At 43.0% G+C, this 18624-nt stretch overlaps 1 protein-coding gene across 3 annotated transcripts; it reads right to left on the minus strand.

Annotated features, from left to right (window-relative positions):
* Positions 1-1675: 1675 nt before the first annotated feature.
* On the minus strand, positions 1676-18007 carry VDAC1 (voltage dependent anion channel 1; the record flags this gene model as incomplete). 3 transcript variants are annotated; one of them, XM_084252460.1, is made up of 8 exons in its annotated part: positions 1676-1767; positions 3766-3823; positions 5797-5947; positions 8877-9104; positions 16427-16479; positions 16576-16728; positions 17394-17443; positions 17941-18007. In XM_084252460.1, 8 exons carry the CDS (start codon positions 18005-18007, stop codon positions 1676-1678), a joined length of 852 nt encoding a protein of 283 aa, XP_084108586.1. The 3 variants fall into 3 exon arrangements, with proteins under 3 accessions (XP_084108586.1, XP_084108588.1, XP_084108587.1); XM_084252462.1 differs by lacking the exon at positions 8877-9104; XM_084252461.1 differs by lacking the exon at positions 5797-5947 and having other exon boundaries at positions 8879-9104.
* Between the last annotated feature and the right edge of the window lie 617 nt (positions 18008-18624).

Consider the following 18624-nt stretch of genomic DNA (forward strand, 5'->3'; position numbering starts at 1 on the left):
GTCTCGCCCGCTGCTCCCCTCAGCAGTGTATTTCATCAGTCTGCCTGTTCTGTTCCCCACTCTGTCTCTGATGAGTTCTCTCACCCTCCCGCCAATCTGGCCTGTACCCCGTTCTTATATAAATAAATAAATCTTTTTTTTTAAAGATTTATTTATTTATTTATACAAGCACTGGGTACAGTCAGAAGCACGGAAGGGTGACAGGATTCACCAGAGCCAGAGCAGGGAACAGAACAGGCAGAGTGATGAAATACACTGCTGAAGGGAGCAGCGGGAGAGCCTGGAGAGGTCTGTCGCGCCATGTGGGACTTGGCCAGCGGCCGGGGATTGAACCGGCTCTGCGGAGGCTGCGGGCAGCTTTGCAGCTCAGCGCTCAACTGCTGCGCCACCAGGGGAGGCCCATAAATAAATAAATCTTAAAAAAAAAAAATAGGGACCAGAATCCTACACCAGAAAGGAACTGAAATCTGCTGCCACCATATTAGACCAAAAGAGGCCAGGCTAGCTGAAATCTGCTGTTCGTTTTTATTTTCTTACATCATTGTTCATCTTTGTACAATATTTGATTTCTCCCCTCAGGTGTAATCCCCATAACTAGCTGAAATATTAATTACAGATTGGTAGGCCCTTAGAGAGCCCAGCCATGCTGTTCTTGGACTTTTGACCTACAAATCTGTGAAAGAAATGAGTGTTGTTCTTGAACTACCAAGTTTATGGTAATTTGTTATGCTGCAACAGAAACTAAAAATAACACACACAGAGCAAGCAGCCAAAAGACAATTCCTGCTATTTGCAATTATACGAATAAAAATATCAGAAGGATGAGGTTTCAGTATTTTATTCAAGTTTTATTTTAAGTGATGTTAATTACAGCATTTGAAGGGGAGGATCTAATTCCACACAAAATGGAAGACTCTAAAATGTACCCATTAAACTGCTAAAAAATAAACTGAGTGGCGAGAATACAACAGAAGTCCAATTTAGATTCGAGTGTTGTCACCATGTGATTACAGTCACAGAGACTCTTCCCATCTCGCAGCTGAAGCACTTCAAAGCTATTTCATACTCTGGTGCAAGGGCAAAAATCACAATGTGAGAGGGAAGTAAGTCCTGAATCATTGGCTTCATCACATCCACCTTTTCCACCCCAAAATGGCACAAAAGAAACTCCTACCACGCCCTGCAGACTACTTTTGGTGTAAAAGAGGTGATGGACTGGGGTGGAAACAGGTCATGAAGATCTGTCTAAAAATGTCCCTTTCAGATGAGTGTGTCCACACCATCAGTGAGCCACTCTTCAACAAGGGTAGGAAAACAAGGTTTAATTCTCAGGAAATCACAATTTCATTCATTTACTTAATACGAATTTACAAAGTGCCTACAAATTATCAGTTTCCACTTGCAGCCATTTGTAGATAAAAAAGAAACCTGACATCTTTAGAGGGGCTGCCAAATCCCCCCAAGGCTACAGCTGAAAGGACCTTTTTTTGGAATTGGGTTTCTTCTGTACCTCTGAAAGGGTAACACCTTAAAGCTGAATCATCTTTAACCTGGATGTCTAACATAATATTAGCAATACTTGCATCCCAGACATACAACATTAAAAGGTACACTAAATTCTGAAGGTAGCTATGCTGCAAAATAGATTAAAATTAAATGATTGTACAGTATTCACTTATGCTTGAAATTCCAGTCCTAGACCAAGCTTGTGGCCACCTGCGTTGACATTCTTGCCATCCAGCAGAGCTGACAGTGTCAGTTTGATACCTGCAAGAGAACAAATCCAGGAGAGCAAAGGAAAAGGGATGGAGAAGAAAGGTTAACATGCGGAGGAACTCTGAAACATAATGGCAAAACCACAGTCCAAAGGCTGTCCCAACCAGTGGGATCAGCGGGAGCAAAACCACATGGCCCTTTAATCCCTGTTACTTAACACCATCTGACTAACAGGCAGCCTAGAGTGAGATTAGAAAATAATTCTTATTCCACAGCCTATCAGATCCACTTTAGGGACCCTGCTTCCGTCTCTCTCACCCACCCCCAAGCCCCATAATAAGTCTGCCCCATGGGATCACACAGTAAGCTTTTCTTTGGGAATAGCTCATCCCAACCAAGAGTCAGATTCTGGAGGTTTATATTCACAGTGTGCACACACATGCACCACCTTCACACACATGCACAACTAACATATTCTTTATATTAGCTTGATTCTGACATCATATAATCTTAGCTTTCCTGGGTTCGAAGGTCCAACTCAAACAAAATACCCCCATGGTGGCATTACCCCCTGTTGCTAACACACCATGCACGGGCCTGGCCAACTGTGCAGAGGACAACAATTCTCCTATTTGTCTTTTTACAACAGGATGATTTATGGGCTAGTTTTGAGAACCTGCTGGAAATAAGTATCATGCATTATGTATTATTAAAATCAAAAACAAATGGCAACCAACCTTGAAAATTCCCTGAGCTGACAAATCCAGTTTTAGTTAGACAAGCAAAGCTTAATTTAGCTCATTTTGCAAAACTAACTTGACCTGGGTCATTTCTTGCTTATGACTCTGGAAATCATGACAAAAATTGATTTCCAAAATTGATAAGAGGTAACCACTAAACAACCTCTATCATTTCTGAAAATTTTAATATTAACACCATTCACTACAAAGAAAAAAGTTACTGCCTTCTCACTATGTAAGTTGCTCTATAACAGTATTCCCCCGAGCCTCAGTCCATGTTTTGGTTAACATAGTACTCAAATTGTACTCAAATTGTAGTACTCAAATTAGTACTCAAATTGCCTTTTGGTGTGTGCAACATAAACTTTTACTAACTATGAATACTTCAGTGATTCATTGGTTTTACTTTTGACAGCTCACATTAAAAAAAAATGGGAAAACAAGGTAATATGTGTTAACTTCAGCCCCTTTTTCTCCTACATACTGCTCCTCCTATTCTCCAAATTTTTAAAAAATTCTCCAATGTTTTAGGGTCTCCCTGGTGGCATAGGAGTTAATTCTTGGGCCTCCCTGGTAGCGCAAGGGGTTAAGCACAGCACTATGAAGCTATCCACAGCCACTGCAGCACGAGTTCAATCCCCGGCCAGGGAGCTACCCACATGGTACAGCAGACCTCTTCTGTCTCACCCGCTGCTCCCTCAGCAGTGTATTTTAGTCAGTCTGCCTGTTCTGTTCCCCACTCTGTCTCTGGTGAGTCCTCTCACCCCCTGCACCTCTGGCCTGTACCCCAGTTCTTGTATACATAAATAAATATCTTTTTTTAAAAAAAAAAGTTGATTCTTCATCTAAAACCAAATAAATCAGAATCAACAGGTGAAGCCTAGGAATGTAGCATTAAAAAAAAAAAAAAAGGAGGTGAGTCTCAGCACTGTCACCTCTATGACCTGAATTCGATCCCCAGCGAAGGAACTAACACACATGGCGCAGCAAACCTCGCCTGTCTTACCCACTGCTACCCTCAGCATATACTTCAGTAAATCTGCCTGTCTGCTCTCCACTCTATCTCTGAATTCTCTCACCCCCTGAACCTCTAACCTACGCCCCAGTTCTTCTACAAAAAAATTTTAAAATAAATCTTTAAAAAAAATTCTCCAATGTTTTATAATGACTCTATACTCCTTGACAAATATTTAATCATAAAACACATTTACAATGTACCACACTGCTTTATAACAAATCATAAAGCAGCAAACCAGCAGCGCCATTTTTGTTAAGCAAAGAACTAATTTCACACACATCCAACACATACCTGGCTTTAGGGTCTGAGTGTATCCTAAACCTATCAGGCTGGAGTTGTTCACTTTAGCCTAGTCAAGGAAAAGACAAAGTGAAAAGGTTAACTACTTCATGCTTCATCCCCAAAACAAAAGCTTTTTAAATCAACCAACTCTGGATTTCACAATCAACTTCTCTTTCTTCATGACCACCTAATTTATGGGATTCATTCAATTCAATGTGAAATATATCTAATTTGGGAACTAGGTCTTAGAAGGGAAACTCAGAGTTGGTCCATTTTTAAATGCCTATGTTTTTATACCAACACAATTTTCAATGAAGTTACTCTTTACAGAGTAGTTGCCTTTGAAGGTACAAATGCCCAACCCCACCTATACTCATTAGGTGAGGACACTTTCATATGTGACCAGAGAGATAAAATGTTTTCTTAATTGGAAAATTCCTTTAAGATCTATTTGTTGGAGAAGGAATGTAGAGGACCCAAATAAGGGATCAGGGAAAAAAACTAATTGTAATAAAATAAAAATAAAAATCAACAGACAACTATAAACCAGAGACACTCTGAGATGGGGAGAAGGGAGTAGGATCAAACCAAGGGTGGGAAGAGCACAAGGGACCACGGTGATAGTTCACAGGTGAATGGGTGGTGGGAATTTCATAGGGACTACAACAGAGATGAAAATGCATACATTGTACGAAAATGAAAAATGATGTAACAAATACATAAAATGAAACAAAAAAAAAAAAGATCTATTTGTTGGGATGTGGGAGACAGAGCAAATGTGAGATAGGGTTTTGAGGCTTTTTTAAAAGACAGAATCCCATTAGAATTTTTTCTTCATGTTGAAGAGAAGCAAAAAGCATGAAGAAGGTGTAGTACTGACAGGTCTGATTTAAATGTATATTGGAGCAGAATGAATGACCTAGCAATCACTCCAGAATCAGCACTTAGTGAATGCTGATCAATGATTAAGTTCAATCAAGCTGCTGAGTCAATAATAATTTTGCCCTCATTCTTCGTCCTGAGTTGTAGGGAAATGTGGGCCTCTGCCTGGCCCCTTTCTGTTGAAATTAGGAGGTGTCAGGAGCAGAGGGCGCCCCGGCCATGAAAACAGGGAGGCCTGGCAAAAGCAGGGCTGCCTAGGTATGTGTTTCCTGTTTAAGTATGTTTCAGACCTGACATCACCCAAAAAAAAGAGCACAGCATGGGCAAGGCAGGCCTCCTGGCAGTCAGTGTCCCATTAAGCCGTTCCTCTTGCTTCTGTCATCCAAATAATGAGGACCCCTTTCCTTTGTTTTTAAGCACCTAATGTTGCAGAAGCCAAATTTGGTTCCATTTCCAGAGACTAAAAGCGGGCTATCTGTAAATTACACAAACCATTCCAGGAGCCGTTCTGCAGCATGAGGGTTTCTCATAACACCCCTAAAGGGGTACAGCCAGCAGGGCCATGTGACAACAGGGGTGAGCTTTGCGGGAGTGAGGGCCAAACTATGCGGCAGTCCAAGGGTCAATGAGCAAGGGTCTTCAGGATAAGATACTAACTGTCCACTGTCATGGTCAGATTTTTAGTAGTAATACTGGAGTTGGACAAGCAAATGAAAAATGAAAGGGAAAATAGATATTTAAAAACTGAGGATTCGGATAGCCTTTTTTACAGTCTGCAGCATGAAACCAGAACTGGCTGGAGGAGGCACCATAGCAAGCCAGTCTGGGTCAAATCCAGGCCCTAGAACTTACCAGTCATGTGCTCTTGGGCATGTAATGCAATACCCCTAAACTCCCAATTCCTCTTTTGTGAAAACAGAAATGGAATGATTTTTTAAAAAGAACCTATACAAATGAGTTGTGTAAGGATTAAATACAATAATCCACATATAACGGACTCCACACAGTACCTGCCATCCATGTTACTGCTATCATTTACTTATTTCTAACTTTCCATGGTGAGAAAATGTCTAGTCAAAGCACACAATTCCAGCAATCCAGGAGTCCAACCTAAGGGTCAGGTGGAGCCTGGAGATGCACAATTCCACAGGTACCTACCGAGAAGCAGGCATCAGGGTCAATCTGATATTTGGCTGCTATTCCGAAGCGAGTGTTGCTGTTGCCTGCTGTCCAGGCAAGATTAACGGCAGTCTCCAACTTCTTGTTCACCTTCTGGTAAATGGAGCCACCAAACTCTGTCCCATCATTTCTGCAAACAAGCACAACACAGTTGCCACTTGGCTCTGGAAGGTGGACTGGAGCTGGGCAGAGTTGCCCACAGGTCACAGAGGACAGAGATGCTATCAAAAGGGGCCAAACTGATCACCAAAAAAGCAGCAAATTATGGGCAGACTGGTGGACTGGTGAGAAGAGGCCACGGGGCAGAGGAAGAAAAAGACTCTTCTCTCCCCCATCAGAGGGACACCTGGAGGCAGCCCAGGCAACTGCTCAGGCCGTGTGAAACCTGAATTCACTTCCAACACAGTCTTTAAAATAGAAACAGTAGCTAAGACATGGGGATTCTGAGAGATTTCTTAGTTCTGTTGGTAATGTTACTGTTTTTATAAATGCTTCTATCATAAAAATGGTAACAGAGGGGAAGTAAGTAAGAAAACAGATGGTAAGAAAGGCTGGGCCACTCCTGTTCCTCAGAAGGCAGGTCCCTTAGCACTTCCCACAGTCACCTTGGAGTGGGGAGGGCAGAGTTGAATTGACCCAGAGCCTAGGAAAAGGCGTGATTACAAAATCACCTACAACTGGGACAGGTTCCACCGCCTGTGTATACTGCTGCTCCAGGCTTCGGCACCTGGCATCCTAGTAGGTGTTGAAAAGGAGCTGCCTGCTACATTACAAAATGTTTCTATCTTTCGAAAACCAGCCAGCCAAACTCCTTTCCCTCTTCCAAACACACCTTGTTATTAATTCCGGTCTCCGGGAACTCCTCCCTAATATTTTTACCGTAAACTAACAATGTCATATTTTTCCTGTTCCCAGGAGCAGTAGCACTGGAAACTGTGAAGGGAGAACCATGGGCTTTGCTGTCCAGCACAGAGTTTAGGACTTACTAACCTGAAAGAACAAATTGTTACTGTTCATTGCAAACTCTACTCTTCACCAACACACTCTCCTTAAAGTAGATGCACATAACTACCTTCTAAATTCTTAAGTTTTCCTTAAAATTCAGCCCAAGAGAGATTGTGCTTACAGAGAGTGCAGGAGAGTCCAGGCACTGCCTGATTCACAGGGAATCCTGTCTTCTTCAGAAAATCCAAACATGCTATAAAATAGCTTATCAAAAATAATATTTTTGGGCCTCCCTGGTGGCACAAGGGGTTAAGACACAGCCTATGAAGCTATCCACAGCCACTGTAGCACAAGTTCGATCCCCCAGCCAGCCAGGGAACAACCCACATGGCATAGCAGACCTCTCCTGACTAGCCCGCTGCTCCCCTCAGCAGTGTATTTCAGTCAATCTGCTTGTTCTGTTCCCCACTTTGTCTCTGGTGAATCCTCTCACACACACACACACACCCACACACACACACACACCTTTGGCCTATACTCCAGCTCTTATATGCATAAATAAATCAATCTTTAAAAAATAAAAATAATAATAATATTTTTGTATAACACTCAAGTGGGGAAGTTTCCATGGGCTGAGATGTGTTTTTTCAATTTCAGATTTTTTAGTAGGTTCTAAAACCAGCAACACTGGCTTCTTGCACTGAACTCTCAAAACCATAAAAGAGGGAACTCATTGTACAAACTCATCTACAAGAAGCACAAAGAATGTCTGCCACACATCTGGGGCTCTGCAAGCTCCAGGGCAACCCAGATTACTTGTGTCAGCTGTTTCCAGGCCAGTTCCAAAAATAAACCACGTCCACTTGTTACTTATTAAAAGTGTTGAAGCTCAGGTATGTGGAGAAATCAGCTAAAAGCTATCATTCTTCCTAGAATTGCTGTAAATTCCCAATTCCACACCAAGGAAGCATTTCCCATTTCAGTCAGAATTCTAATTAAAAAACAAAACAAAACAAAACACTTCTATGCTTGTGATATCTTCCAACTTTTTGTGGTACTCCTTTTTAGAATTGACATTCCTTTTTTGGTCTTTGTTGGTGTACAATTCTCTGAATTTTAACACATGTAAAGATTTGTGTGACCACCACCACAATCAGGATACTGAACAGTTCCCCACCCCAAAATCCCTAGAGTCATGCCAATGCACACACCCCATCTCACCTCCCCCAGAACCACTGAACCATCAGCTGCTAGTTTCCCTGTGACTTTTCAGTTTTAAAAGAGTCAAAAAATTAATTTCATTATAAAAATTCCAAAAATTGTATTAATGGAAATGTCACTAAACACTAGGTGTTGAATGACATTTGGCTAAATGTCACTAAAACCATTTTCTTAAGTTTAACAAGTCACTTCTTTAGCGACCTCTGGTGGAAGGAAAAAAAATGTGGCAAAGCCCTACACAAGCTGTGGCTCCTCATCCACAGGGCTTTAATGGATAAACTTTTTGTTTCCCTTAACCGAAATCAGCACTCTACTTCAGTTCTCAAATTTGATAATGAGGGGTTCTCTCTAAACTGACCTATAATTTTCTCTTCCCTTCACTATACTATCCAGTAGCTAATCGACTTTCTAATGCTCCACACACAGAAGACACTGTGTTTAACTGACATGCTCTTCCCCTCACCTGTCTCCCATGCCTGCATTTTATTAAAGCACGGCAAGCGATCCGCAGGCACCAAGTGAGGAAAGAGGGGAGCTGCGCTTCCCACCCTCTCAACCCCATTCTGTTAACTAAAACTAAGGAGCCTCCAAAGTCGACAAAGTTGCAGGCAAGAGCCAGTGGCCTGGGCAGAAAGCATGGCATTGCTTTAACTGTCCAGTCAGCCTGTGTACACCAGTGACAGGATACACCAGTGACAACGTGTACTGCTTCCAGAGACCCTATGTCACTTCAGGGAATGGGTAGGTGGGAAACAGAAAATACCAGCCAGCCATCTGGCTCATCTGATTCCATCAAACCCATTTTATGGTGATTAAAAACTGAGCTTAGGGGAAAAAAAACATACAAAACAATCACCCTAGTGCACACTGGGCCTGCATGGGAATACACTTACACATTAGTGTGAAGCTGGAATTCGTCGGTCTTGTAGCCCACCGCAAAGTTGCTCTGGGTCACTCGAGACTTGGCGGTCTCAAAATTCATCTGGTAGCCAGCCAGCCAGCCCTCATAGCCCAGCACCAGGGCGCCCCGGATGGAGGGCCCGGCGATGTCAAAGTCCACGTCACAGCCCAGGTTGATGTGCTCTCGCTTGTACCCTGTCTTGATTTTAGCATTTTTTTTCCTGAAGGAAAAGAGGTTATATTAAAAATAAGAAGCTAACTCACCTTGGTACAAGGTGCCAGGGAATGCAAATTTAAAAAAAAAAAAAATCCCACTTTATTTTTTTTTTAACTTTCCAAAGGCCTTTATTAGGCAGCACAGCACTACCACCACAACACGGTATCAATAGCCTTTCCTTTATCTAAGCAACAAAGGTGCCCTGTTCCTGGTGATGGTGAACAACACCTGGCTGCAGCAAAGGCCACCAGGAGTCCATTTGGATGAGGGCCCTGCTGGACACACCCAGTCCCACACTCAAGTAAGGAGAATTATTTTAGGAAATTTAGGAAGCAGCTGCAAATGTCAAGAACGAAAGAGGGGGCCTCCCTGGTGATGCAAGGGGTTAAGTCTCAGCACTATGAAGCTATCCTCAGCCACTGCAGCACGAGTTTGATCCCCGGCCAGGGAGGTGACCCACAGGGTGCAGCAGACCTCTCCTGTCTCACCAGCTGCTCCCCTCAGCAGTGTATTTCAGTAGGTCCGCCTGTTCTGCTCCCCACTCTGTCTCTGGTGAATCCTCTCATCCCCCACACCTCTGGCCTGTATCCCAGCTCTTGTATGCACAAATAAATCTTTAAAAAAAGAACCAGAGGATGTAAATCTAAATTACAGAATGAAATTCATATAATTTTTGATTTTAAAAAATCTTTGATTCATTTCTAGCATATAAAATATGACAAAGGATATAACTATATAAATGCTCCTCCTTGAAAGTTTATGGTTTGCAGTTAAACAGGTGAAAAAAGTAATTTTTTTAACTAAATTTGAAGACATACTATGGCACAAAAATTTCTAACAGTCACAGATTCCACTATTATATCCTTTTTTAAAATTTGGATAGTCAAAACGAAAGTCCTTTAGATTCTTTTTTTTTTTTTAAAGATTTGTTTATTCATACATACAAGAACTGGGGTATAGACCAGATGTGCGGAAGGGTGAGAGGATTCACCAGAGAGAGTGGGGAGCAGAACAGGCAGACTGACTGAAATACACTGAGGGGAGCAGCAGACCAGACAGGAGAGGTCTGCTGCGCCGTGTGGGAATCTCCCTGGCCGGTGGGGAATCGAACCTACACTGCAGAGGCGGCGGACAGCTTCACAGCGCTGCACTGAACCGCCTGCACCACCAGAGAGACTCAAGATTCTTTCAGGATTTCTGCTGATGCCCTCTCACCAAGAAAGAATCCTCATTACCAATTCTTCAAAAATTTCACAAGTATTTTGGCCTTGGATTGCATCTTCCATTGTTAAAATGAGGAAAATTAAGTATAGAATTTTTTTTCAACTTTTATATTCACACATTTATTCAGCAACAGAGTCAGAATTCAGAAAATACCTTGTTACCTGACATTGGACATTTATGTGTTCTTTTAAAAATTATATTATTTTTTATTATTGAGGTCACATTGGTTTACTACAGCTTATATGGTTTAGGGGTATAGGCTCACACACCTTCAGATGCATGTTAACACACCACACCCACCACCAAAGCACCCACTGAGCCCCCTTCCCTCCTGTGTCTCCCACCTAAAAGCCCCAGTTTAAGTGGGAGAGGGGGAAGCCAGGGACCCAAAACTCTCACAAGGAGCTGCTGGGCCACAGTGAGTAGGATGCAACCTCTTTCAAGGGAATCCAGTTTGAAGAAATGCCACAATAATGAAGTGAGAACTGGGGCAGGAAAAGTTTGAAAAATAAACATTACATAAATGCCTTTGCTACTCTCTCCCTATGCTTAATGCAGTGGCCTACACCAGACTCTATTAGGTAAGAGTCACCATGAAATTATGAAACAGATGCAATACTGCTGCTCTTCAAGTCTGTACAAAAGCTTTATGTCATAAAGGCAGCTAGCTAAACAGCAGTTGTTAAAGAGGTTGCCTTCTCATTTTGTGGCTCACTTGGTAAACAAATACTAGAGCCCTTCTAAGTGGATGCAACAGTAAGACAGCTTTGAATTCAGTATTCACGAGACCCCAGGTATAGTCTGCTGATCCCAGATTTGCATATACAACCAGTTTAAGGCCTCCTTTGCCTATTACTCAAAACTTCACATTCCTCAGGAAGGGCAAGTGAGCAGTGTCACCTGCAAATATATAAGCACCATGGCTTTTACTGAAAGTCAATATTACAGAACAAGATCACATTTACCAAATAAAATTTGAACTATTTTTAGCTGATTGATTCTGTCATTCAGCTGCAAACTGGACATGTCCCAGAGCAAGCTGCACTCTCAGCAGAAACCACAGGCGAAACCAGATCCACTCAGAGGCTCAAGAAATGCACAGTCCTGTCAGCCCCAGCTTCATCCATACTGAGACTAAAGCCTCATCCCCAGGCCCAGGTGGTGGGCTCTAAATCCCATTCCTTCCTCTTAGGAACCAGTGCTCCTCAGGTAAAGGGTGGATTATTGGTAGGAGCAGGAAAGGTACAAGGTGAACCTGAAGCATCAAAGTGATCAAAGTCTACAGAGGCTGGAGTGAAAGGACTCCAGAGCTGACCAGGAGAGGCTCCCAGAGCTCTGGAGACAATGACAGCATCATTAAAATAACATAAATACAAAACTGAAAACTATCAAACACACTTTAGTCTATACGTAACACAAAAATACCTTCATTGTCATCATCTTTACAGACATCATCTTTATATCATCTTCACAATTTGTAATTTTGAAAACAGTTAAATAGAAATCAAACATTTATTCCACCTTTCCGATACAAACTATATATCTCAAGGTAACAAATAGCTGATGAATTTGTCTTTATTGAAACAGCCCAGTTAATAAATGCAGAAGGAATGGTAAAAGTAGAATTTTCATCAATTTGTAACCTCTAATGGAATGACACTAACATACCAAGAGAAAACTAGGTCCATATGAACCCCCCCGGAAGCACACAGTACAACTTACATTCAGTGTTGTCCTCCTGCAACATGGAATCTGAAGGCAATGAAGATTAGACTGACCAATTCACAGGAAATGTGGACAGTGGGGGACAAGTTAAATGATGCCACAGAGATACAAACAGCAAAATTCAGACTATATGTAATTCTCCAGGACAAATACTCTACGTTCAACAAGTAAATTGCAAGGGAAGGAAAAAGAGGAGAACCTGAAAATTAAGAGTTAACTTTAGGAGCCATGCAAAATAATTTTTGCAAAGTTGCATGGGCAATTTTGAATCTGTAAAAAAAAAATTAATTTGAACAGACTAGAGATCTGATAATATTAAGACATTATGATAACATTTTTACATGGTAACAATATTGTAGTTATGCATTTTTTTAAAAGGAACCATAAGATTTAAAGGTATGTACTAAAATAGTAATGAACCTATGTGATATCTGTTTTTTACTTCAAAATAATCTGAGGGCTGGAGGGAGCGGTGTTGGATATAAAAACAAAATGTGATTGGCCATGGGTTGATAATTATTAAAGTTGGGTGATGGAGCATGATGAGGGTTTAAACGAATCCTGCATTCATTTAAATGTTTGAACTTTTCCATAATAAAAAATGTAAAGGTTACACATTCTAAGACCTGATTGAGACAAGAATGGTAGAGATTCTGATTGAAAATATAAGCAACTCCCTTCCCAAGTTACAATGAAGCCTGCTCCTCTCATTCAAGTTGCTTGAGTGCATTTTGGCATGCTTTGAAGAAGTAACAACAAAATTATCTCTCTATAAGAAAAACTCAAAATAAACCTATCTTGGCCTGCCTGCTCTTTGGGAAGGTGGGGGATGGGTGAACCTGAGTTTTGTCCACAAATCCAAATGGCACGAGGTTGGGTGGGTAGCTGATGAAAAGAGAGTGCCCAGTGCTCTAGGGAGGAGGATTAAGGGTGCTCTGGTATGGTGTGGTAACAATCACCTGAAGGGGTGTGATCCCATACCTCTAAATCACATGTAGTGTTACAAACCAACATTACCGCAATAAAAACAATAGTTAAAAAGAAAAAGACAGCTGCTCAGAGGCTGACATTTCAAGGAGAGAAACGCAAACTATGGGCACACAAAAAAAAATAACTCTGAATGACCACAAAATGCCATGCTTGTGGCAGGGCCTCTGACTGGCCAAGTGCACCAGCCATGCAGTGCCCCCACCCCCTGCACGTGGTAGCACTGGAATCTGGCCAGGGGTCCAAGATCCCCAGAAGAATGTGCAGTGCTGGGCAGTGGCTCGGGCATCTCCGCTATGCAGCTATCTATGAATTTGGAGCTGTTCCTCTTTCAAACATTATTGAGCTTGTTGGTTGAACATACTTTAAACTAAAAAATTAGCTTGAGAGAGGCATGACTGACTTGTGGTGACAAGCTGTGACAGACACTCTGTAGGGCTGCTGGTCCCTGAATGAAGTATGCAGCCTCATACAGATGTGGTCTATGCTGTGCCCCTTCCAGAAGCCTGGATGGTGTCCCAGGCTATCCCTATTAGTCATTGTGGAAAGTCAGCTTTCATTTCCATTCCCCATCAAGTCATCAAAGTTTTCCTCAAATGCCTCGTACTGATGTGTACATATTGTTACTACATTCTTGGTTTCTAAGCACCATTCTTCAATAAAATGAACCAGAGCTCCTTAGAGAAATGGCTGATGGAAGGACTGGAGAAAAGCAAGAAGACAAGTTGGGTACATCTTCTGAAAAAATGTTCAAAAAAAAAAAAAAAGACGGGCTTATCAAAGCACACAGGAGCCAACTGGCTGTCCCAATGCCATACTGGGGATGATTTGAGTAACAAAATAAATTACAGTAGTGGATTATAATCCACAAAATAAAATATCTATGAATCTATACTCCTATAAACAAATGATTAAAGAAATACATGGAGGAGGGCCTCCCTGGTGGCGCAAGGGGTTAAAACACAACCTATGAAGCTATCCACAGCCACTGAAGCATGAGTTTGATCCCAGAGCAGGAAGCTACCCACATGGCGCAGCAGACCTCTCCTGAATCACCCACTGTTCCCCTCAGCAGTGCATTTCAGTCAGTCTGCCTGTTCTGCTCCCCACTCTGTTTCTGGTGAATCCTCTTGCCTCCCCACACCTCTGGCCCACACCTCAGTTCTTATATTCATAAATTAATTAATTAATTAAAATTATCATGATCACAAAAGCAAAGAAAGATGATTATGTCCCAGAATAGAAAATACAAAGGAGACTTGACTATTAAATGCAGGATCATATCCTTAATTAATTAATTAAAATTATCATGATCACAAAAGCAAAGAAAGATGATTATGTTCCAGAATAGAAAAAACAAAGGAGACTTGACCATTAAATGCAGGATCACATCCTGAACTAGAGTAGATCATGGACTAGAAGACATCAAGAGGACAATAGGTAAGGGCCTCCTCATTGGCACAGTGGGTTGAGCACAGCACTGTGAAGCTGTCGCAGCCTCTGCAGCGCAGGTTCTATTCCCAGAAGGCCAGGGAGATACCCATATGGCACGGCAGACCTCTCCTGCCTTGCCTACTGTGCCCCTCAGCAGTGTCTTCGGTCATCTGCCTGTTCTGCTCCCCACTCTGTCTCTGGTGAATTCTCTCACCCTCCCGTGCCCCTGGCCTGTACCCCAGTTTTTGTACAAATAAATAAATCTTAAAAAAAAAAAAAAGAGGACAACAGGTAAATCAACAGTACGATATCAATGTTAATTTGTTGGTTCTGATAATTACACTGTAGTTATGTAACATGTCAACAGGAAGGGGGACTAAGTGTGTAAGGCAACCATTACTCACAGATACACACACTGTGTGCAAAATTTTCATATGTTAAGTATAAACGTATTTGAAATTAAATGTCAAAAAAACCTTTTCCCTTATGTATATTACTGCAGGGCCTGGAAACATCTCTGTAAACCTCCCAAAGGTGATGGGAAACCCCTTACAAATTCCAAAGTGTGCCATCCCAGGGCAGCAAATCAAGTATGTGGACACATCATCCAGGCCCACGTTCCATCAAAGGATCTCCCTGGCTAACTTCTCCCATCACAGCAAGTTGCCTTGGGGAAGTACACAAGAAAGAAGGCACCACTCTGGCAGGAAAAACTACAGCAGAGGTGAGAACAAGAGTTAATTCAGTTCCTGGTCAAAGGTCTTCAGATCATCCATAATCAAGTTATAAAAAGACAGTAACTTGGGCAGAAGCCCTTGTCTGCCCAGGGACTTATTGTGGTCACTCTGCACCCAGAACAGGGTCTGCCTCACCAGATCCTCCCTCTAGTAAATATGTGTTGGAAGGGGAACAAGAAGAGGAAAGAGATAGAACAAAGAATGGGGTCTGGAGCTTCCCTGGTGGCACAAGGGTTAAGACACAACCTATGAAGATATTCGCAGCTACTGCAGCACAAGTTCAATCCCCAGCCTGCCGGGGACATACCCACATGGCACAGCAGACCTCTCCTGCTACCCTCAGCAGTGTATTTCAGTCAGTCCATCTGTTCTGTTCCCCACTCTGTCTCTGTACCCCGGTTCTTGTATGCATGAATAAATCTTTAAAAAAAAAAGAAGAAATACTGGATGGTCTTACTTATAGCAGGAATTTAGAAAACCTAAATAAGGGACCAGGAAAAAGACTAATTATAATAAAGAAAAAATCAAAATCAACAAGCAACTATAAACCAGAGACACACTATGGGGGTGGAGGGAAGAGAGGAGGGATTAGGTTCAAAATAAGGGGGATGGAATTGTATGGGGAATATAACCAAAATGAAAATGCATGCATTGTGCAAAAATGAAAAATTATGTAAGAATTACATAAAATAAAATATATTAAACATAAAAAAAATTTATTGATGCATACAAAAACTGGGGTACAGGCCAGAGGTGCAGGGGATTGAACTCATGCTGCACAGAAGCTGCGGATAGCTTCACAGTGCTGTGCTTAACCCTTGAGCCACCAGGGAGCTCCCTATATGTATTTATTTTTAACCATAATTTTTTAAAAATTCAGTACATGCCCTTAAGCTTGTCATCAATATGCAAGACAACCTTCCCCCACTGCTCTGAGAGGAAAATACCAAGAGTGTGTTCCAGAAGAGAAAAGCACTAGGAGCTGAGGAAAATCAACACACTGTCTGGCCCCCTCACACTGGGCACTGTCTGGCCCAGTGCCTATCACCCAGCCTCTCACTCTCCCAGCAGCCTCACTCACCCCAGGGAAATGGCACATTGCTAAACCAGAAACCCTGCAGCCTCCACTGCTGAGGCCAGGAAAAAAAGCACAGAGCACAGAAGCCTATTCTAAAATATTGCCAGATGACCATGGGGCAAAAACAGATGAAATTCTTACCCAGTGTTGGGTGAAAAGGATGAATCAAAGGTCAGCTTCAGTCCACGTGCAAGCTGAACAAAAAAGAAATTTGCCGGAAGGTTTAGTCACTGAGCAGGCCAGCAGATGTCATTTAATAAAACTGTCTTTTCGCAGGCGAGCCCCGGTACCTGATCTTCCACAGTGATCTCGGTGCCTAGTGTGTTGTCAGTGTTCCATTTCTCTGTAAACGTCAGACCGTATTCAGTCCATCTGTACTTGGTTTCCAGACTGCCCGTCACTTTGGTGGTCTCAGTGTTGGCTGAACCTGAGCTTGTAAATTCCTTTAAAGGAGAGAGAAAGTTACAAGCTACACACCAGCTCTTCACTTTGCATCCCTCCACCCTAAACGGCTCATCCTTTCCTTAATGCAAGAGGTGAGACCTGGCTGTGGGCAGCAGTTAACTCCATAACTCAGTAAGATATGTAAGTACAGATGGGGCTCGAGGAAAGTTTGCTAATTAAAGGAAGCTTATGGGGAATTCTTTCTCAGGGGATGGCTTCCTTTCTGTAACTCTTCAGTCTGGGCAGAGAGACACTCCCCTTCCATCCTGACTCCAGCCAGGTACAGAGAAAAAGCCTTGAGCCAAAGTTGACACGACACAAATTCAACCCCAAAACACCTTCCTCCCAACAGTAACCGCATGGGCATGTGAAAGACATTACTGAGGATATTTTTTAAAACTGTGTGGCACTAAACACAGGTCAGTGAACACAAAGAAAGGTAAACCTGACACCTGCCCCACATTCATGTTTATAAACAGCTGCTACCTGGGGACCTAGCAGTGTGGCTCCCCTTTACCCCCACCCCACAGAGGATGCAGTGACAGCAACAGCCACAAAATGACCGATCAAAAAGCCCCTTCGTGGAAGTCTGCCAGCAGGACACGGCAGCTCCTTATTGATCTTCAATAACTACCCCATGCTCCCTGTGGGTCAGACAACTTACCAGTCCATTCTCAGACTTTGTTTTCAAATCAAGCTTGATTAAACCAAATCCTAAAGAAAGAAAACAACAGTTAATAGGTTAAGTGACCAACACTGTGCGGCCTCTCTGCTCCCCCATGGCATGCGGAGAGGGCTACATCTTGGTGGCTGCCTGCCCGGGTATGCAGCTTGGTTGCCAGGGAACAGTGGTAGTCAGAACCGGCACAGGCCGCACCCAAACCCCACCTGTGCTCCCGGGGGGTCTGAGAAGGTGGCTGACAGTGTGGGCAGGTGGCTGAGGACTGGCTAAATTTAGAAGGCCCTGATGCGGCAGCTCGCACAGAGGTGCTCCTGCTCACTCAGGAGAGGAAATGAAAATGCTGGCTCTGCGCGGGCGTGCAGGAGCCGCCCCCCTGGGACACAACCCAAACTGCTTTAGTGACCATGGGAAGCTTGTCTTTTCACTGACGTGCATGTCCTGAGAGTCGACTGACCCAGGTCTCAAGCTGTGGTGGGAGCACTCCGAAGCTGTGAGCTGCAAGGCCACTCCAAGCCCTCACCACACTCACCATAACCCTTGGTGAAGACATCCCTGGCGGGTTTGCCAAGATCAATGTACGTGGGAGGCACAGCCATCTTCTGCTACAATAAAAGAACCACCACAATAAATACACTGGTGATCATGAAAGTCATTATTTTTCTTTTTTTTTTTAAAGATTTATTTATTTATTTATACAAGCACTGGGAACAGACAGAAGTGCAGGAGGGTGAAAGGATTCACCAGAGCCAGAGCAGGAAGCAGAAAGACAGACTGACGAAGTACACTGCTGAGGGGAGCAGCGGGCGGCAGGAGAGGTCTGTGCGCCATGTGGGACCCTCGCCCAGCGGCCGGGGATCGAACCAGCGCTGCAGAGGCTGCGGGCAGCTTTGCAGCCTAGCGCTCAACCACTGCACCACTGGGGAGGCCGTATGAAAGTTATTTTTCTTCAATAAAAATGACCAGATGTAATTAACAAGCAATAAAAATCAACAGAACTGACTTCCGGGTGACCCTTCCTCCCAGGCATGGAGAGAGAAGCCCTTTCTGTCTCAGGCTCCTTTGCTGTGATACCCAAAGTTGTTGTTGACTCTAGACCTCTTCTCCTTGGCAAGCCCGGGACCCAGCACAGGCCCAGAATATAGTAGGAGTCAATAAATATTTGCTGAATGAATTAACTGTCAAAGACACATTCCCATGAGCCAGATACTTTACT

Source organism: Talpa europaea (assembly GCF_964194135.1).
Source record: "Talpa europaea genome assembly, chromosome: 13".
In the NCBI taxonomy this organism is placed as follows: Eukaryota; Metazoa; Chordata; class Mammalia; order Eulipotyphla; family Talpidae; genus Talpa; species Talpa europaea.